The sequence below is a fragment of the Sarcophilus harrisii genome, chromosome 1, assembly GCF_902635505.1.
Source record: "Sarcophilus harrisii chromosome 1, mSarHar1.11, whole genome shotgun sequence".
NCBI lineage: Eukaryota > Metazoa > Chordata > Mammalia > Dasyuromorphia > Dasyuridae > Sarcophilus > Sarcophilus harrisii.
In genome coordinates this window covers 546347562-546370388 of record NC_045426.1, presented here as the reverse complement: position 1 = coordinate 546370388, position 22827 = coordinate 546347562, and the positions used below count along the sequence as shown (strand labels likewise).

At 37.1% G+C, this 22827-nt stretch overlaps 1 protein-coding gene across 2 annotated transcripts in view; it reads left to right on the top strand.

Annotated features, from left to right (window-relative positions):
* The window catches only part of JARID2 (jumonji and AT-rich interaction domain containing 2), a 315080-nt gene that overhangs the window by 235906 nt on the left and 56347 nt on the right, over window positions 1-22827 (top strand). For both annotated transcript variants that reach the window (XM_012541631.2, XM_031946823.1), the window contains one exon: window positions 10273-10449. In XM_012541631.2, the coding sequence (XP_012397085.1) occupies window positions 10273-10449 (177 nt within the window). The remainder of the gene's footprint in view (window positions 1-10272; window positions 10450-22827) is intronic.

Below are 22827 nucleotides of genomic sequence, written 5' to 3'. Positions count from 1 at the left end.
TATTAGGAAAATAGGATTAGTTTTCGTTTTGCACCAAAATTTCTCTGTCCCAGTCCTTTTCTTCTCTTCCTACCACCTTTCCCTCCCATTACAACTTATAGACTTTATCAACCCTTTTCGAGTATCATGGTCAAATTAATTTTGGTATAATGCACATAGTATTTCTCTTTACTCCCTTCTTTGGGGGTTACTTCAAAGAAGGCAATCCCCAAAGGAAAATCTTGAAATAAATAGTATCCTTTGGTACTCTGGATGTCAAGATTTGGCATCGTGTCTATTTGGTGGAGTTGTACTGGATTTTATCAAAAGAGATCAATTAAAAGAATTGCCATTTTTGGAGCCTTTTCTCCAGTAGTTCTGGCCTGGCATTACATTTAAGGTACAGTGATAGGTTTCCTGCCAGCCTCCAGGTGATAGAAACAGGAGGAGGGAAGGGATGCCCATGGAGTTTTCTATGAAAGTATGTATACTTTCCCCTCCAGAGCACATTTCACAGTTCAGTTCAGCAGTGACTTTGAATATTATGGGAGAATGAATTCTAAGTAGGGCAGATGCCTAGGGTGATATAGTGGTCACATAATGAGAGGGGATTAACCTGCTAAAAAAGCAATTAAACAATCCCTGAGCACAGAAGGAACCTTCTGGAACAAGATGGGAATACCTCCCATCAGATAAACTAGTTTGGGAGGGGGAAAGGGGGGGGAAGCTTTTTCTAAGATGGATACACAAGTTTTGGGGTGGTCCCCTCTGAACTGTGACACAGCCTGTCTCTATTTAACTTCAAAGTCTTCTCCTCTCTCTTCCTTAAACCACATACTCTCAGCCTCTGAAATGCTCTCTGCTGGGCAAGTGAGTTAGAGCCCACTGAGTTAGCTATTTCCCTGCTAGGGACAGGTTTATCAGGGTAGTTATGAAAGAAGATCCTTGAAATTTTCTGCTCCAGGAAGATGATCTGTTTTAATTGCTTTGTGACCTTGATGAGTTGTTAGAGACTGTCTTGAGACACAGAAAAAAGAAGGAAATGCATCCAGGGAGTGCACCTCCCGTTTGGGATAGGTCCTTGGTGCTAACTGACTATCTGTAGTTCTTGCACCCTGCAGGTGGTGGGGCAGGCTCCTTGTTTTCCTTGATTGCCTTGTGTCCCTCTATCCCTGCCCACCCTTTTGTTTAGTTCCTTGGCATCTTCCTGTCCTTACTGAGATCCATTCAGAAACTAGGAGTAAAATATTTTAAGCAATCCCTGGCCTACTTTTGAGTTCCAATGGAAGGTCCCTTCAGCAGTGACTGTTTTCCATTATCTTACAGCTCTCCTCTGGAATATGTAGGCAAGATGGATAATTTAAAGATTCAAACAGCTTGCCCAGAGTCACTTGGTGCCCTGAGGCTAGATCTGAATTCAAGCCTGCCTTAACCACAAGCTGTCCACTGAGCTACCTCTCTGTCGTATTGACCTTGGGTGCTATGTGGCAGCCAGTAGACACACAGTACTGATCACCTTCCTAAAGGTAGCTGGATGGGGCAGAGGACAGAGTACTAAGTCTGCTAGCCCTGTGAGATCCTGGGCAAGTCAAGAAAGCACCAACAGGAACTGGTTAGGTACTTATTGTACAAATGTCTTTCTCCCTTACTCTCTCCCCTCTTCCCTCCCCCACCCACCCTTCAGTCAACCAAAAAGCTCCTCAAATCCCCCCTGCTCTATTCCCATGCTGCGGGGAGCTCTTCCCTTCTCTCTCCCCACCCCCTCCCCCACCACGACCCCCCAAAAAGACTAACAGTTCTTGTTTTCAAAGAGCTTACATGCTACTGGGACTTTTAACCTTATGGGATACAAGTTTCTGGTGCAGAGGAAAGGTAGGAAACAAGCATTTACTATGTTTTTGCTGTGTGCCTGGTATATCCTTAAATGCTTTACAAATGTCTCATTTTATCCTACCAACAATCCTAGGAAGGTAGATGGTATTATCATTATAATTTTACAGCTGAGAAAACTGAGGGAAACTTGTCAAACTTAGCCCTTGTCTAGAGTCATATAGTTAGTAAGATTGTAATTGAACTCAGGGTATTTTTTTCTTTTTTTTAAACTCCAGGCTCAATTCACTGTTCAAGGGCATAGAACACATAATAAATGCTTGTTAATTAAATGAATGCTCATGAAATTTCCTTGCATTTTAAAGATAGCATCTATGGACTTATATTTGATTGGTTGTGTGGTATGTTTTTGAGTTTTTAAAATCATAAACTACGAGGCAATTCAGAGGTATTCTAGGACATATGGAAAAGATTGTAGGTGAAGAGTGCCAACTTCAATTATAGGTATTATCCCCTTTCTCATCAATTGCATGGAAACTCAAAATGAGGTCCGTGAAGATGATGAGGGTATTTAGGGATTCTATATAATCCCAAAATTAAGCCAGGAGGGATAGGTTCTTCTCAGAGAGCAAATGTGACCTTCAGTCACAATTCTTCTGAGGAGACAGCTCTTAGATTGGTTGAAAGTGAATGAATGTGAATAAGGTAAAATGGACATGGTTTTGTGTGGGAGGGTATGCTCATGTGTATGTTCACATGTGCTCTGTTTCACTGAGGTCAGGAATGTGGGTGGAACAAACACCGCTGGTGTAATCTGTTACTTTTCCTTAAAAAAATTCTTACTCGGTCAAGAGTTCTATATTTTCAAATATGATCTTTCTCCCCAGTTATCCTCCAGTTCAGGACATTTAGATAGGTTCTTATTTCTTATTTTGTCATCTCTTCCTTTCCCTATTATTACCACTCATTCTCTCCTCTGACTTGTGTATTTTGAAAAGACACTGAACTGCTTTACAAAATAATAGTATTGCTGGAGGCATGCTTGCATGCTCCATCTCTCTCCTTCCTTCCCTCTCCCCCCTAGGTCAGTCAGTCAGTCTGTCTTTCTGTCTGTCCCTTCCCCCTTCCTTCTCACACATACCCCCTCCCCCCACTCTCTCCCTTTCTCTCATGGTCACTCTTTGAGGTTATAGCAGTTCTTTAATGTAAACAGGATTCTCTATGATTTGGATTTCTGGCTATATGGAGAATATATTATGAATTTATTAACATGCGATTTATTAACTATGCAAGTTGTACCTAAGAGTCCATAAGCATTTACAAGAAAGATATTTATGTGCTCTATTGTGAAAGAAGGTGGATAAATAGTAATTTAGTTAGAATGAATTTTTCTCCTTTAGAGAGGTTCTTCCTTGTATGATGCTACAGAATACAAGATGGGGTGGTAGAATAATACCAAACCCTGGGCTTGACACAGCAGCTTGCTCTGATGATCAAAATATCTTTGAAGAGTAGTGATACAAATGAATGACTGGATTCTATCAGGACTTTACCTGCCACCACCCCATATCCCCAATCTATTACTGATATGTGGAAGATGTGGGTAGTAAATTCAAATCTTTAATCTATCACCTTTGATCAGAAAAAATAGAAGGTTTTGTTTTTTGTTTTTAATTATGTCATTGTCTAAAGGGGCCAAATTCTAATTTCTACATTGGTAAACTGTATGGTCACCATCACTGGTGAATATTTATTGGTTCAGTCCAAAGAATTAGAAATGTAAGTCTTTTCTCAATCTCACTTATGTGAAGTTTGAATCATCAGAGGAAGGTTTTTCTTTTCTTTTTTTTTATTGTAGCTTTTTATTTACAAGTTATATGCATGGGTAATTTTTCAGCATTGACAATTGCCAAACCTTTTGTTCCAATTTTTAACCCTTCCTTCTCCCAGATGGCAAGTTGACCCCAATACATGTTAAATATGTTGAAGTATAAGTTAAATACAATATATGTACACATGTCGAAAAAGTTATGTTGTTGTACAAAAAGAATCAGACTTTGAAATAGGGTACTATTAGCCTGTGAAGGAAATCAAAATGCAGGGGACAAAAATAGAGGGATTTGGAATTCTATGTAGTGGTTAATAGTCATTTCCCAGGGTTCTTTGGCTGGGTGTAGCTGGTTCAGTTCATTATTGCTCCATTGGAAATGATTTGGTTTATCTCATTGCTGAGGATGCCCAGGTCCATGAGAACTGGTCATCATATAGTATTGTTGTTGAAGTATATAATGATCTCCTGGTCCTGCTCATTTCACTCAGCATCAGTTCGTGTAAGTCTCTCCAGGCCTTTCTGAAATCATCCCGCTGGTTGTTTCTTACCAAACAATAATATTCCATAATACTCATATACCACAATTTATTCAGCCATTCTCCAACTGATGGGCATCCACTCAGAGGAAGGTTTTTCTAAAGCAAAACTGGCCTATTTTTTAAAGAAATGTTGATGGGGGAGGGAGGAGAAAAGGGGTTGAGGGGTATATTGTCAACATGCTTTTCTGAGAAGGATCCAATTTTACAGAAACCACAGCCTAAATTGGAGAGAGCAGGCTTTTGGATTACACTGATTTCTGTTGTGGTTGTAACATACCACAGTTTGATTTTTGTCCAGATGAAAACATTTGGTTTTCACTTCAGTAAATATTGCAGAGACATTGCCAGCTAATGCTGAAAAGTAATGAAATACTGCTTTGGCAAAACGCAGATGCTTTCATTGCTCCTCATTCCACTGCTCTCATCCAAGTTCAGATTTTTTTCACATTTGCTAATGTACTTTAAATAATCAGAGCCGGAAATCTGCCTCTAATTGTTATTGGAAAAGAGTGCGGTGAAAGAGAACTTTAATTCCATAGATTTTCAAAAGGTAATTCATTTTTGATAAATCAGAGCTTTTGGCACCCAAAGCAGTCCTTTTATGGTTTAGGTTACATCTCTAAAACCACCAAGTGTCAGGTTCCATGTGCTGCCACTCTGGGTAACAAGTCAAGCTCTGCAATTTGTTAATTAAGGTCATAAACCAGGTTTATTTTGTGATTAGGGATGAATATTCAGGATTTTGTTACCCTAAGAGTACAAAAAGCTTGACAGCAAATTTAAAATGCTAAGCATTATTTTGTCATCTTTTTTCCCCCAGTAATTTCTGTCTGTTTCTCTTTTTTTCTCTCTCCTCTTTCCTAACCTCCTATCTTCCTCTTATCTTTCAGTTAGTTTTAAACATTGTTTTTCTACTTGTCTTTCATTTACTACTTATTGATTCTAGTCATGGTTTTTGTGGAAGACATTTTTCATAGTAGTAAGCAGGTGAAGGGGCTTTCTGTCCTGCCAGTTCCTCCATCTTCTCTTAACCCTCCCACCTCTTCTCTGTTTTGCTACTTTGTAGTTATATTTTGTCCTTTCCCCACTTGAGTGGTGTTACGTTGCATTGTTGCTTTCTTTTTTTGATCCATGTTCACTTGTAAGGCCTCCCAACCTGCTTCGTCATTTCTGTCCCTCGGTTTCTAAGTGACACCCTTGGGCCAAATGGATAAATATCATCTATGGTTTGAAAAGCAGGTGGGGAAAATAAAAAGAAACTTTTGCTCTTGTTTCCCACTTTTTCTTCTGTAAATGACTCTTAGTCAGTTTTCTTAATAACTTTAGGATGAATATGCACCAGACCTTATTTGAAAGGTTTGCATTTATTGAGTGATCTCTGGTGTATGGTGCAGTACCCAATGTCTTATTTTAGCTTTTTACTGAAGAACCTCCAAAGGGACATTTTTTCTACTCTTCATGTCCACCTGAATTCTAATCATAAATCTGTAAAACCTATACTTTCAAGGGACTTTATGAGGGGATTATTGTTGACATCACTTGCACAGTATCACAGATTCTTTGTGAGCTTGTGATCAAGGGAGGAGTAAGGTCTATGGCTGGTCATTATGGTCATGACCTCTTTTCTTCCAGAATCCTGGTTAGAAGGGTTACTTGCTGTAGCAGAGAGGATTTCTATCTTTTCTTGAAAGGCTCAAAATGTCTTTTGTAGTAGAAGTTTTTTGGTAGCATTTTCTTTTTTTCTATTTAATTTCTTTTTAGATTGATACATTTGACATAGAGAGCAAAGACATAAAGGAGCCTCCCTAAAAGTGATGAAAAAACACTCATTACCTAAAAGGTAATTTGGAAGTCATTCCATTTCTAGTTGAGTCCTTTATTTGTTAACGTATGCTGTTGTTATTCTCAAATAATATAGACAAAAAGACCCATGTGTTCAAGCATAACAACAGCATAAGTTGTGAGACAGTTCACCTTTTTTATCCAGTTTCATGTTATACAGTGCATGGGTGAAAGAATGGAACCATTAAGTGAGATCAAATCAACACTACCGTTTTTCTAGGATAGAGTGTGTAGGGTGTGCATCCCCATTATTTCAGTAACTTTCATAAACATAGTTCCCTTTATGTTTTATTTCTCATGTTAGAATGTAAGATAAGTGCAGAAGCAATTTTTACTTTTTATATGCTTCCCTTCCATAGTCTCTAATAAATATTTGAATTTGTTTAGAATTAAGTGTTGAGTTCTGTTACTAAAAATTGAGATTTATCAACAGTGGAGATTCTACTTTAAAATGCATTTTAAATACTGGGATAGAATTTAGAACAAGCAGAGAAGATATCCAGTTATTGTCCAGTTAAATATATTGCTTTGATCAGCTTTTGTCTTTTCTTTAGCCTTCAGCCCTTTTCTAGCTACCTCCTTGCATTACCCAATATTGAAAGGATATAAATATATGATATCGAGGATAGGCTTAACATTAAAACCTAATTCTTTGTATACTATATGATTTCCAGCCCCAAGTGATGACCCATTTATGTCAAAATAACATCAGCAATGCCTTAATTTAAGAAAATTGCAGCATGGAAGAATCCTAACTTGTTAAAAGGCTAAATTAGGCAGGTCACATAATATAAACAGTATAAAGCTTTACAAAGAATCCTAACTTGTTAAAAGGATAAATTAGGCAGGTCACATAATATAAAAAATTTTAAGCATTACAAATATCTATTGCATTGGCATCCTTTAAGGAGGATTATTGAATTAACAAAATTTTGTCTACATCACTTTTCATCAAAACTATATTAGTAACATTCACCTCCTTCCTCTTGGAGAAGTAGGGGATTACAAGCAAAGAGTACTGTACTATGTGGTCAGAAATGATCACTGTTTTTGATCAGATCACATTTTTCTCTCCTACTCTTGTTTGTCTTCTCATCTAGTCTGCTATTAAATTCCCTCTTTTTCTCCTTTTCTTCCATTTTCCTTGTCTTTTCCCTACCTACTTCCTCCTACTTGTTCTTTTCTTTCCTCCTTTTTATTTACCTGGGAAGTCTTCCTGGGTGGTAGGATTTACCTAAGATAACTGTGATGTAAAAATACAACTTCCATTTTAAAAAAAAGAGTAATACTATAAGGATTTATTTGCATAATACAAAAAAATTCATTTTGTAACCGTTTTGTCATTTATCTTTAAAGGCTTTTTATGCATTTGAAAGATTGTTTTTTACTCATTTGTGCCAATCTATCTCCCTTCTCTATATCTATTTATATATATAAAATTGTAATCTAATTTTTTTTAGAGGGTCATCTATTTTAAAATATCTGTAAATTGAACTTACCTCAAGGAAGATTTTGATTTCAAGTGAAAGAATGGATCTAACAAAATCCTCTGTATACAGTATTCTATCAAGTAACTTTCTGTGTCCTTTTCCCCATTCCCCATCCAAAATCCTTCCCTTCCATACTTCACTCCTCCTAAAAAAAATTTGGAAAGGGGAAAAAAAGAAAGCAAATTTGAAACCTTCCAAAGATGATTCCAATGTTAGCATATTGCTCATTCTAAAATCTAGTGCATGATCACTTTGGGTGCTGAGTTGCTGGAGGGGAATTGTTGCAAAAATGCAGCTTTATTTTCATTTAGACAATCCAAAGAAATTATTAGCCGTTTTGCCCCTTTGTAGAATTTCATTAAATATGTTCCATCATCATTTATGATGAACTTCTAGCCAACCATAGTCAGTTTTCTAAAACCTCCTTCTTCCTCTCCCAACCAGAGGGTATTTGTGTGTGTATATATGTTGTGTTATAGGTCTTAACTCAAGTGCTTCCTACCCCTTTTTGGTTTATTAATTTTCTTATTACTTTTTAAATGAGAGTGCCATCCTGTCTTATCTTTCCAAATTGGGAAGTCTCTTCCAGAGCCATTTTTGGCTGTGATTCTTAGCCTTCTAAGCCCCAGTTGTTCATGCCTCTGAAATCTGAATTACTTTTTTGCATTAAGATCTTTAATTCAATTTCCTTGTAACTCATAATTTTTACATTTCTATTTGGATGTTAGAGATAGTGATTGTTATTGTTGGCTCTGGGCTTGGATTTTGTCTTTTGTAAATCCTTGGCATTATTAACTGTTGTTCTTCTTCCCACATTGTGGTTACTCTCCATGGTATTTGATCCACTAGTTATAAATTCCTAATTTTTTCTATCCATTCCTTTTGTTGTTCTTGTTGTTCTTTGTTCTTCCCCAGCTCAGGGCATCTTAATGACAGATGCTTTCAGAGGGTCCATTTTGGGCTAAGGGCAGTGACTGGTGAGTGTGAGAGTCTGCTATTCCCATTTTGGTTGGGATAGAGCAGACGTATTTTCCCTTACTCCCCCGACTCATCCAGGTTCCATGTTTCCCTGATCCTCTGTTCTTGTTATCCAGGCACTCAGCAACTCCCTGCCCCCTCTTTGCCTCCTCTCTTTCCTTCATACCATTTGGTCAATAAGATGTCAATATTTTTTTCTTCTTGAACATGGCTCCCTCTTTTCCCTGACCCACGCAGCCCAGTCACCAGCCCTAGTTCAGGCATTATTTACTCATTTGTACTATTAGGAAACAAAACAGAACTTTTTACTTTTTGTTTTTCATATTGCTCCATTTCTGCATGTATTCTTCACTCTTATTATACCTCCTAGAGAGCTTCTCTCCTTTATAAGGAAACAAGCATTTTTAAAAGCACTGTGATAAGCACTTTAAACACATTATTTAATTTGATCCTTGCAATAGCCCTAGGATTTAGGTGCTGTTATTATCACTATTTTACAGATGAGGAGACTGAGGTAGACACAGGTTAAGTCATTAACTCAAGGTCCTACAGCACATTTAAACTTCCTGACTTCAGGACCAGCTCTTTTGCCTGGTTACTTTACAGCAGTTTAGAAAGACCATTTTAGGTTCTTTATTGGCATAATTCAAATTGTTTTCTAGAATGGTTGTACCAGTTCACAGTCCTGTTAAAAATGCATCAATGTGCTGTTTTTCCTTGATTTCTCTGAAACAGATGTTCCAATCTTGTGTCATCTTTATTAAGTTACTGAGTATGAAGTAAAGCCTCATAGTTTTTTGTTTGGTATTTATTTTGTTATTACTGATTTGGGTTCTTTCCTATCACTCTAGAGAACTGTTTTTTGTTCATATGCTTTGATCACTTATTTATTGGGGAATGGCTTTTGGTGTTAATGAAATTCTACTAGTTTTCTGTGTATCTTGAATAACCACACAACTATTGGATTTATTTTCCTAAAGAGGATACATTTGGCTTTTGTCTCATCTTTTTTTTTTTTTTTTTTAAACTTTGTTTCTGTGTAAGTTTTATAATGTACATAGTGTAGTACTACTAGTAGCATGTATATAATTTGTAAGTCAATAAATAGCCACATTGAACAGGGGTGCATGAACATTTTTCAATGACAGAGGTGCTTGATCAAAACAGTGTGGAAACTCATATACACCTTTTAGACAGTGATACCCCCTTGGGATACATGCTGAGGATTGAGATGGCAAATGCAAAGGGAAAACTTGAGTGACCTTTTTTCCCCCCAAAATAAAAATTATTTTCTAGAATGTCTGTTTTTCCTCTCTCCTTCCCCCATAGCTTAGTACCTCTGTGAGAATCAACAGTATTGTAGGTTTTTTTTGTGTGTGTTTAAATAATGTCCTGATGTATAAAACCTGTTTAAAAGTTGCAACCCAGTATGGCCTGTTTTCTAAGGGGAAAAAAATTTAAATGAACATACCCCTCTTCTTCCAAATGCCTTTTATTTTATGTTATTATAATATTATGTATTTTATTTATTCTTATTGTAAAATTACTGAAGAAATTCAGGCTTGTGCTGTGAAGGTTATCTTAGTCTGGTTTCATTTTTCTTTGGCTTTCTAATGACCAGAGGTAAAGCTAATTTTCTTGGGTGATAGCCCTTTTAGTTGCTAAAGTTCACTGTTGAAAGTACTGATAAAGTTACTTATATATACACCAAAGGGCATTGTTTGTAGTCCTTCTTAAGCCCTGAAGGGATTTCTCTTAATGATACTTTTCTTCTGCTAACCAGGTTCCCCAGCGCTGCCTAACAACATGGTATATTTTGGAAGCTCTCAGGATGAGGAGGATGTAGAAGAAGAGGATGAAGAGACAGAAGATATTAAAGCAGCCACAAACAATGCTTCATCTTCATGCCAGTCAACCCCCAGGAAAGGAAAAACACATAAACATGTCCACAATGGACACGGTGAGTACTCGGATTAATCCTAGGTCCTTAGATGCTGAGGGAGCACTTGTAGAGCTCTTGGGTTCCTCTAGGTCATCTCCGAGAAGAGACACACTGACGAGTCCTCTGAAGGCCCCACAAGCTATCCTGCTTATTCTGTAGTCATTGTTTTCAATGCCTATTCAAGCCTAGCTGACTAGATACTCTCCAGCAGCTTCACCTGCTGACCAGGCCTGCCCCTTATTGGCTGCTTGTGAGATTCCGTCAGATCAGATGTGTTTCAGAGTGCTATAAGAAAGAATATTTATTGGTTAAAATAACCTCAGAAATCTTGCCCAATTTCCTGATTTTATAGATGAAGAAAGAAAACCTGGGGAGATAGTGACTACAGGGGAGAAAAGGCTCATGTGGACTTTATTAGTACAGAGGGGAAAAAAAAATTGGTTTTTCTCACACTTGATCCAATGCTGTTTCATGGGTCTTTTGTCACCTATCTTTTCTAAGCCTGATCTCCATGCAGAAGGAAACTGATATGATGTGTTTCATAAAACTTCTTACATTCACGTCTGCCAGAAATTAGACTTTAATATTGTGTCTTTAATGGAGACATCTTTATTCTGGGTTCTTTAATCATATGTTGGGACAAGGCTAAAGGTACACACTGACTTTTAGTAGCTTTGATTTCATTTGGGGATGTTAACTGATTTAGTAAGCAAGAATTTATTAATTGCATCTTCTTTGCTTACCATTATCTTAGGGAGATTGCTTAATTTTTGTTTCCCAGCATTTATTACAAAAATTGTGACATAAAAGACTCTTATTAAGAGTGTTTATTAAGTCTTTATTGATTGATTGTTTGATCAATTGGTTATTTTTTCACTGTGGAAGATATTGAAAAATAACTCATTATCCCTTCTTCAGTGAAGTTATGTCTAGTTTGGTTGTGGGAGCAAGATCTTTCCAGGAAAACTATAGTCAGTTGTTCAAGATCTGTGCAATTAAACACTCTGCTTTATAGTGCTGACAATAATGAACATTGAAGTCCAAGAAAAAGTCTGAGCAAATATTTTTTAAGTATCTCAGAGAGTCTTTTGTAGATGTATAGAGATATATAGCATTGAAGTATGCCAACTGGTAATATGTGTACTAGAAATGAAATGGATGTTCCTTTTGAAGATGCATTGGATTTGTAAAAAAGTTCTTGATTTGGGCCATGAAAGGGAAGGAAAAAGTCATAGATTTTTTTTTTTTTTTCACCTTTTTTCAAGATTGGTTTTCTTGAATCAGGAGATTATAGTGGAGAGAAATAAGGATCTTTTTTTTGTTGTTGTTGTTGTTGTTGTTGTTGTTGAAGAAGCTTGGTTCACTTAACCCAATAGCTGAGACATTTGGGTATACTGTCTTGGAGCTCAGATGAAATATTAATACTAAAAAATAAGATGTTTATTAAAAGTCATCAGAGTTAATAGGTAAAGCTATGAAGATAGGTGAACTCTTTTAACAGACTGTAGAGAGAGATGGGCACTTAAATGCCTTTTTTTTTTTTTTTTTTAAAAGAAGGATTAATTTTCTTGTTCCATTTTAGCTGAAAGGATGATAAACAAATGAACAAATGTGAGCACAAAGTATGGTTGCGGGAAAATAGGAACTAGATCTTTTTTTTTTCTTCTTGTAGTAACAATTATCAGCAAAGATCCTACTGATTACTTCCCAAGGCAACCTTAGTCATAAATATTTTATTTTGTTTTCTAATCAAGTTGCTTTTCCAGTGTGAGTGGAAGGATGAATGAATCTGTCGTTTTGAGCCATGTGTCCTAGGTTCTTGTTGAAATCCGGATTCTTTGAAACAACACAAAACAGGAACTCTCCTCTCCCTGCTTGCTCTCAGGCTTATGAAGAAACTTCTTTCTTGTGTATTGAAGACAAGATTCTTCTAACATCAGAGATCCCGCTACATGTGCATGGATCTCATTAGCTTGATTTTCTTTTGATATTGAGAGCAGCCTCAGTGTTATGGGAAAGGAGTAGGGGAATCACTTGCCATCATTTGACAAGCACTTTTCCTGGGATTGGGACATTGTGTGTGTACTGATTGGTAGTATTAAATGGTGGTGTCTATTTCTAGTTCCTAGATGAACTTTGGAAATACTTTTAAAAATTTGAGTTATATTTAAAGCAAAAGTTATTATAGCACAGGGTACAGAAAACTGTTATTTCCGTTTCTAGTGTTTCATTCACACTATGCTTGGGGAATAAATCTCAGAATCTGTCTTGCCCTTTTCCCCTGATGGGCAATTCATATTTCACAGGTCTCAGGCTCTGAGCCAAGTGACTTCTGGGTAGAGTAGATAACTCTCCTCAGCTGAATGCTGGTCTCTGCCCTTGGTTTAGGGGAGTTCTGTCCTGTCTCTCTCAACAGTCATTTGCATAGTTTGGGGGAAGGGAAGGACTTTTGTAGTTTTGAGTTCGACTGTTCAGCTTGCAGAGTCCTGCTGCTGGATCATCATGTAATTCTTGCAAACACAGTTTTTTGAGGATGTCAATTTGTGCACGAGATAGTTTTGTTGGTTTGGGGGAATAGATGCTTGTCTGTGTTGACATATGCATTCTTGCAATCTCTCCTTTAAGACTTTTACTCTACTGTATTCTCCACCTTAATTATTACTTAATTCTGCCATTCATTTGCTAATCTCTTATGAAGCTTCTACATTCCCAATTGCTTCTTCGAAGTTTTTCCTTTTTTTTCCCCAGTGAGTATGAATGAGTAGCAGAAAATATACATTCTGAACTAAAATTGCATTATTTCTTAAAATCTCTTGTACTTATGAACCCGTCTCTTCTATAGCCTGTCTCTGAATTTATTGTTTTTGATATGGGATATTAAAAATGGTTACTTTAGGTTTTTATAGTGGTAACATTTATCTGCTTTGCTGGAGGGTTTAGAGTTCACTCATATTTCTTCAGTATTTGTAATATTGTCCCTAGAGAAGGGAGCATTCAGTTTCAATTATATTGCATTTGGACAATTAATAGCAGAAGCAAAAATTCTTGGGTTTACAGAATTACAAAATTGGATATACCTTTTCTTTAATTTGAACCAAGTCCAGGATTGTTGATATCATATACCTACCTTTTCAGTTTGAGGGAGGGAATATCTAGTCTGTGATATGGACTAGAATAATTTTCTGTGGTCTATTAAATAAAATCCATGAGTAATATCCACATAAGTGCCTTGGTTTTATAAATGGAACATGATCTTTAACATCTTAAGAGGAGAAATATTCTAAAATTCCCACAGTGTGAAAATACTGGTCCCTGAAATCCTGATTCCCTCAATTCTAGGTCTTTCTGTCCACTTGTTTTCTTTGGAATGTCTTAATGTTTTCTGTGTATTTCATTCTCTCTCTTGTTTTCCCTTTTTATTTTTTAAAATGATAAGACATATATTTCTTGCTCATTTAAAAAAAAGTGATTTTGTTGTTGTTGTTGTTGTTGCTGTTGTTGCTGCTTGTTTTTACAGTTTTATAACCTTCAGTTTATAAGAGATGTCATACTTCCCTATCTTAAGTAAATAAAACATACAGACCTGTTCTACTGTACCTTTTAAATGCAGAGCAGTGATTTTGTTGGACATATGAAAAATGGTTGACTGAAGTGTAGAGAAATTTGTTTTCCTCAAGTGTTAGAAATAATAAGGTTTACAGTTCCATGTAAAAACACAAAACAGTGTGTCCTTATGGAATTCCTTGAAATTAATATTTGATGTTGGCTCTTATAGGTTAAATCTTCAGTCCTGAAAATCTGAGTTCTTTAAATGATCATTTTTTAAATTCAATATTATGGTTAGTTTTGCTGGATATATGGTATTTTTGGCCTCAGTTCTAGGTTCTTTACATTGTTAATATATAATAATCTAGGACATATGTCTTTTATTGTAGCTGCTGATAAATCCTGTGCAATTGTAGCGCCAGCATTATTTGGATTCTTGTTTCTTGTATTTCCTGTATCTTTGATTTGGGAAATTTCAGAATTTAACAATAATATTCCTATGTGTTTTCCTTGTAGGATCTCTTTGAGGTGATGATCAGTGGATAAAAGTTAGAAATAATGAGCTCAGAATCATTGAACATGTCTCATAAAATGAGTGTAATGAGTCTCCTTTATATTGTTGCCAGTAATACAGTGATTCTATTGATTAGAAACTTAAATAAACTAGTACAAATGTCCTGATGATAAGTAGGCATTGGCTTATGATTGTCTTTGATAATCTTATGAACTAGGTACCAAGTTGATATGCAAAGCCAGACCATCAAGTTAAATTTGTTATCTCCTAGATTTTGGCTCTTTTGTATGAATATAGGCTTTTGAGAGCCATATGATTATTAACAAAACTATGTTCCTAAGTTGAAATGCACCATGATGTTAATGAATAGAGATCCTACCTTAATTATATATCACACAGCACCTTATCTCCCACAAGTATCTGGTACCACAGAGAGCTAGCCAGAGTTGGTGTAGCCTGTGTTAATGCTTTTAGTTTCAGTAATACCATGTAACTTAAAAAAACCAGAGTCCTTGAATTGCATACCATGAAAATAATATAAACATGATCATTTTGATCTTCTAAGTTTATGGTTTAGAATTGTCTATTTTCTGAGGCAGTGGATAGAGCCCTGGCCCTGGAGTCAAGAGAACCTGAGTTTAGATATGACTTCAGACACTTAATACTGTGTGCCCCTACTTTTCTTCTCCTCCTATTCTCTCCAACAAAATGATGTTTATTCTGCTTCAGTTTTGAAAAAGGTGGCAGTTAAAAAGCTCATATTTGTTTTTAAAATAATCTTACTTTATTGCTTTTCTGTCATCAGTGATTTTTAGTTTAGTGTCCTAGTCGAGTCTTAGAATATATTAACACAATTTGGACAGATCATTATAGAATTTGGGAGCAAGAAGGGACAACACGTCATCCAATCTTATCATTTTATACATGTGCACATTGAAGTCCAGGAAAATGAAGTGATTTACCTGACATTCCATTGTTAGATGATAGGAGAATTAGGAGTTAAGCCCGGTCTTTTCTATCTACCTGATTTCATTCCTTCATGAGCACTTTAATTCCAGTGCTTTTGTTGTTGTTGTTGGTTGTTTTAAACACCAATCTCACCAGCGAAATAGTTTGTGAACTGTTTAAACAAGCTTCTCTTGATACTTCTTTTATTTCTCCATTGACTGAGACAACAGTGGTGGCAGGAGGCAGGTGGCAGGCACAGGCAGGATTTGCTTGTACCCACTGATAATTAAATTGGGTCAGTGATGTGTTAATTGAATAATCAGATCCATTAAAAAAAGACCACACAGATTCTCAGTGAGTCTTCTCATTGTTAAGAGAGTTTATTTACTGTCATTGTCCGACACTTGTTAGGTGGTCAGTCAATTGACCATCTAAAAAGTTACAAATATGTGCCAGGAACCATGCTAGACATTGTAGAGCAGGATAAAATATCAGCATATTAAATAGTGCCTATTTAATAGTCAGCTGCACCTTCACTCAGAAGTTGCCTCTGATGATATCCAGAGGAATTAAGAATGTGATCTTCTTGGGAACAAGACTGGCATTTGGGGCTGGCATGGTGACGCAACAAGGAGAAAGAGATTCCTGCCCACACAGCAGCCACATGTCCTTTCATCGGCTTCTTGGTGCAAATAAAGATCACATCTAGACCAGCATTTGTTTGCAAATGTATAAGAATGGGTTGGTGCATTTCAGGCATTCTTTTCTAGCTGGCAACCATTTTGCTTTAAGGTCTTGTCATTTTGTGTGGGATTACATTTAAGTGACTTCCTCAATACCATTGTGGGGATATGTGAATCTGCCACCTTACCTGGAGTACATGTTGTTTACTACTCTGGTGGAACACTCTGATAATCCTGTCTCTGGGACTTTGCATGTGGGCTGTCATGAAGTCTTCCTCACTTCAGCTTCTTACAATTCTTTGTTTGCTTCAAAACTTAGCTCATGTTCCCTTCTATATGAGATTTTTCTTTCTTTGCTACAACTTCTATTCTCTTGCCCCATTCTCACCATCCTCTCGTCTTGTATATGTATTTTGGCTATGTTGTTGACTGTGGTAGGATTGACAACAGGGACTTGGCTGTTTTCAATTCTGTATGCTGCTAGAATAGTGTTTTTCATAAATATTAGTTGACTGAGAATATCCTCAGATTTCCAAGACAAGATGTTTTGCCTTCCTTGGTCATCTCAAATAGTGCTTTAGGGATGCAACCTGCAGAGGCCCTAGGAGAAACTGGTCCCATGGTCTTTTCCCTGTGCTAAAGTTTCCTGATTATCATAAAGGCCCCCACACTATTTTGAAAAGCCTAGGTTCTGTCTGCCTTGTTCATGAAGATAGAGAAATGTATAATATATTAAGATTTCTGTCAAAACCTCAAAAGTCAATCCAAAAATGGCTGTAAATGTAAGATTTTTCTTTTAGTTATAGCAAAAATATTTTTCCTCAGAGCACCCCAGGTGTCAGCACTTGACAATTGAGGTACATGACCATTAGACCCACAAAGCATAGTTGCACTCATTCCTCTCTCCTCTCCTCCCCCCCCCCCCCCCAATTTGCTCAATTACTCTGAAAGATAGACAAGGTACAAGTTCGTAATATCAGAAAAACTGAAATAATTTTCAGATGCTTCTACCTCTGCCATCATAACTAGGTGTTTGACATTGATCCACTTGCTTCATGAACTAACGTTCATGAGGTGCTTCTGCACCTCATTTTCTTCATCTGTAAAATGAGGCATTTAATTTAAATGAACTTTAAGATCATGTCTAACTCTTAAATTTTTAATTATTCTCAAGAATAGATTATTTGGGGTTTAGCAAAATTCATGAGTACAGTTCTGGGATACTAGATCTTCCAAGTTCACTTAGACTTGGGGGGAGGCACCCTATGTTTTGATTTTCTGCCATGGGCCAAAATATAGTTCCTTTTCCAGAAGGGTCACATCTCTCAGAGTTTGCAAGGTCTTCAGAACTTGTTCAGTCTACCCCCTTATTTTTAAAGTGAGGAAATAGACCTTTTTTTATTTTTTAATTATAACTTTTTATTTACAAGATATATGCATGGGTAATTTTTCAGCATTGACAGTTGCAAAACTTGTTGTTATAGTTTTTGCCTTCCTTCCCCCCCAGATGGCAGGTAGACCATTACATGTTAAATATGTTAAAGCATATGTTAAATACAATATATGTATACATGTCCATACAGTTATTTTGCTGCACAAGAAGAATTAGACTTTGAAATAGTGTACAATTAACCTGCGAAGAAAATCAAAAATGCAGGCGGACAAAAATAAGAGGGATTAGAAATGCTATGTAGTGGTTCACACTCATTTCCCAGAGTTCTCTCCCTGGGTGTAGCTGGTTCTATTCATTACTGATCAATTTGAACTGATTTGTTTCATCTCATTGCTGAAGAGGGCCACATCCATCAGAATTGATCATCATGTAGTATCGTTGTTGAAGTATCTAATGATCTCCTGGTCCTGCTCATTTCATTCAGCATCACTTCATGTAAGTCTCTCCAGGCCTTTCTGAAATCATCCTGCTGTTCATTGCTTACAGAACAGGGATAGAAGAAATAGACCTTGAGATTTACTCAAGCTTCCTCAACCAGTAAATGGCAAGAATTGGTGTTGTATCTTAAGCTTTCTTGCTCCACATTCAGCAGAAGTGAAGGGGATACTCTGCTCTAATGTAAGTGACTTTCCCAAATTACGTGTTTGACGCTTTTCGATTGCCTACTTTGGGATGACTTGAGTCAAAATCCATTGACTCATTCCATTTTGATTGTACCAAGTTCTTGGTAAATAGATTTACTCCTGTACTCAGTTGTCCCCTCTTTGACCAAGTCCTTATTTTTGTGCTTATCTCTACTTCAGAGGATTTTATGGTAGAGTTGTATGGCACCTGAGAGAAGAGCTTGCCCAGCCTTCTCATTTTACAGATCAAATGTTTGGTTCTCAGACTTTGTTAAACTGTTTTTACATGGCTTTGATGTGATAAAGCACTGTGCTCTGTGCTAGGGTACAAAAACATAAAATGGCCCCTTCTCTCTGGAAGCATAATTCCATTGGGAGAACATAATGTGTACATATATAATAATGATAACTAACATTTGTGTTGCTCTTTTTATGAATAGGTGCTGTACTCTGCTCTGCATTTCACAAAGGTTATTTGATTTGAACCTCCCAAGAACTCTGGGAGATAGGGACTGTTGTTTTTGCAGATCAGGAAACTGAGGCTGAGATGAAGTGACTTGCCCAGGTACCATAGCTAGCTAAGTTCATGAATCTGCACAGAGTAAAAACAAGTTAGTTTCAGAGTGAGATACTAGCTTTTGGACAATTGGAAAGAGGAAGCATTAGTTACCTAAGACCACTTTGAATAATGAGTGACAGAGATAGGGTGGGCTACAGAGCCCTCTCAGTATTTCATGGTCTCATCCAGCCCTCTCCTTTCATATTTGACTTCATAATACCAAGTATTAAAAAATGGGAGTCAGGAGACTCAGTGGATCTAAGTAGGTAGCAACAAAAGTCCCCAAACAGCTTTCTGGACTTTATACCCCAAAAATCTCTTATAGAAGATCTCTCTCTCTCCTACATCTTCTCCCTCTGCCTTTTCTCCTATCACTCCTCTTTCCCCTTCTCACATTTTCTATCTCTCCTGTTTCTACCCTCTGGCTTTGGAAGCAAAAGACCCACTCATCGCGCTACTCGTTATCTTGAATACATAAATGACTTTTCTGTTTGCTTCAAGTTCCCAAATCTGTAAAATGGCTCAAGTAGGGATAAACTGATCCCACAAAAGTCTTATTCCTAAGATCTTCCCAGCCCCAATCCTAGCACTGCTCTTGTGTCCAAAGGGGTGAAGCAGGAGATACCACCAATCTGCCCAGGGGATGTGTTCTGGATAGTGAAGGAGGCCTGGGAGGGCAGTTAGGTACGGCCTACAGGTAGCTCTGAGTCCAGAGTTGGTCTCAAATACTTACAACTGTCTGACCTGGACAAATCGGTCAATTTTGGATTCCTCAGTCTTTTCAATTGAAAAATGGCCATCATACTAGCCCCTACCTCCCTGTATTGTTGGGAAGATTAAAATAAGATACTCTGTAAATTGTTTAGGTACAATGCCCCAACACTTTTGTTGTTCAGTAGTTTCCTATTCTTTGTGACCCCTCCCGAGGTTCTTTTTTTCTCCTGAGGCAGTTGGGGTTAAGTGACTTGCTCAGGGTCACACACTTAGTAAGTGTTAAGTGTCTAAGGCCAGATTTGAACTCCTGACTTCATGTCCTACTACAAATCCTTTTATTCTTGTATTATTATTGTAATTGGGCTAGTGTTTTACCCACTGTGCCATCTAGCTGCCCCTCTCTGAGCTTTTCTTGTGCTATTGGAGAACTTTTTCATTTCCTTCTCCAGCTCATTTTACAGATGAGAAAACTGAGGCAATCGGTCTTAAGGGAGTTGCCCAGGTTTACACAGTTAGGAAGTGTCTTGAGCCTGAATTTAAACTCGGGCAGAAGAGTCTTTCTAACTCCAGACCCAGTGTTTTTTCCATAGTGCTACATCATGCCTGACGTTTAGCTTGTTTATTGCCTCTTTTTCTCATAATCAGTAAACATTTTTAAACTAGTATACCAGGCATTATATTAAATGCTGAGTATTAAAAAAAAAATAGGCAAAAATCCCCTGCTCTCAAAGAACTTAAAATGAAAGGTTTATAGGTTTTGTTTTTTGGGCTGTCTGTGTAGCCACCCACCTACCTACAGCCACCATTTTTGTCCATTTCCTTGGCTAGAAGTAGTGCAGGGTTTTTTGTTGTTGTTGTTGTTTGTTTGTTTGTTTTTTGTTTTTGAAGGTGGTGGGTTCTGACCCCATAGGAGGGAGGGTGGAAAAAGGGAAAGGTCACATGTTTTTATTAAGTACTAATAAACTCCACCCCTCTTATGTGTGTTTGCTGAGGTGTCCTTACCTTTGAGCCCCAAAGGAGAGGGGTTCCCAGGAGCTTGCTATAGCTTTACCTTTTAGTGGATCTCACCTTTATTTCTCTGCATCCTGGACAGATGCAGGGCTTTGTGAAGGCGAGTAGCCCAGGCTTTTAACCAGATTGGTTTCACCTAGGCCTTGCCACCTAATTACCTTCTAATGAACAGTTGAGCAGGTTGAGAAAGTTCATGGGGCCACAGAAGGCATTACTACTCGCCACTGTTCCATACATGTTTCATAATTAGAGTGCCCCCAGGAGTTAATGGAGAAGAAAAAAATGTAGATTGAATGTGACTTGATATACTTTGTTCTACTACTGTGTTCAAAAAATCAACCTAAGAAAAGAGACTTGGAAATTCCATTACTGTAAGGTGATTGGGATTGTTTAGCAAAGATTTGGGGTGGGACATTAAGGCTTTTCTGCCTGCCTTTTTTCTTCTTCTCCAGTGTGGTGAAGGTAATTATAGAAATTCATTATCCCCATGTCTTTTGATGTCTGCCTCAGCTCCCTGGCTGACCTGAGTGAGCAGTGTCTGGGGGTAGTGAATGGGTAATATGTATAAAATGTAAGGTAGCTTTTTGTAATTAGAAAGGACTGAAAGAATTTATATAATATCTCTGGGGTTAAAGAGGTCCTCAGAGATGCTGGCAATTTTTTTCCCAAAGGGAGACTGACAGAGCCATATGGACAGTCTAGCTTTCGAATCATTTCTGCATTTCAGCAGATTGACCAGCCACTGACAGATGTTAAATTTAGTTTCCTAGAGACTTCTGGATAGGATAAATGAATTGTAGTAGGACATGAAAGTTCCTGAGGTTTGTATGACTCACTCGTATGATAAATATATAGTTTTCTATTTCTTCTTTGCAAATAATGCAGAAAGACACTTAAGCCAGTCCCCTGAAACTACTAGTAGCATATTCCATACCAGTCAAAATGAAATTTAATTGTGCATTCAGTTATTATCAGATTTTATCATAAAGCATAATCTTTGAATAGTAAACTTTTCTGAAGTTACTAAATTACCTGTTTCTGACAAAAGGAAATAAACCAAAGGAATCCATAATATAGAAATGAATTTAAGTTTGCTTAAAATCTAGGATATATGGCCTAGCTTTAATTTTATGAAATTGTTCAGGGTAAATTCATCACATACTGCCTATGCCTTTAAATATGTGTCACCTTAACCAACAAAAGAAAGAAATAGCAGGGGGCTTTCTGGCAAGAGGGCATTTCCATGTAGACTTTTTAAACTGAGCATGTCATTGGACTCCCAGCTGGAATGATTTAATTGCTTTTGGATTCACACTGGGGGCATGGTGTTTAAAGGCCAGAAAGCAATCATTTGAACTACTGTACCAAATTTCTGCTTGGCATTTGCCTGGGTGGAGCAGTCAGCTCCCTCCTGGGGAATGTTTCTTCAGCCTTTAGTGACTGTCACTAGTGAATGAAGTAATCTCTAGCTTTTTACATTTTAAAAATTAGGTGTTTTCCCCAGTGTTTCCCTTTCTTTATCTTCTAATATCTGTAGGTGTTCTATTAAAACTAGGGAATTTATAAGTAGATAGCATATTAGTCCTTTGTGAGCAAATCCAAATGTGAAACTAAATGTAGAAATATATATTTTAGCCTCATAGGTACAGCTGGAAGATACTTTTAGGGACTGACATTATTATTATCATTTTGTAGATTAAGAAATTGTTGTTCATTAACTGTGTGAGTGCTGTCTGTTTTTGTGATTGGAGGGCTTACTCCAATTCCTTTCATTTGTCTCCAAATCTGGGATTGATACATTTATAATTTCTGAGAAAAGCAAATTATGTTCTTGACATGAGTAGTAGCTACTACTTTCCCTGCACAATTTCTCCCTTTCTCCTTCTATGTTTAATACAAATCATTTTGGGGTGGAGCTTATAATGATGGAAGATAACAGAGCAAGGAAATGTATAATCGATGATATGTCTTAGGAGAACAATCTCTTCATTGTAAGTTGAGTGAGAAATGCATGTTTTTTTTTTTTTACACCAGAAGCTCAGAAGTTTTATCAGTCTGTTATATCTTTATATCATTCAGTGGTGATACACTGAAAGCTAGGCCTATAGTCCTGTGAGAGAAGGACCAGCCTGCCTTATTGTAGTATTACTCATATATTGCTAGTTTAGAGAACATTTTTGCTCACAACAAGAAATACATTATAGACTGTTAGTAGGTAGATGTTAATGCCCTGAAAAGATGATCAAATGAGATAAAATATATAATTATCCCTTTTACCATCACCACCTTCTTCATCGTAGTTCTGATGTGTCATAGGTCAACATGAGAAATTAAGTGGGAATTTG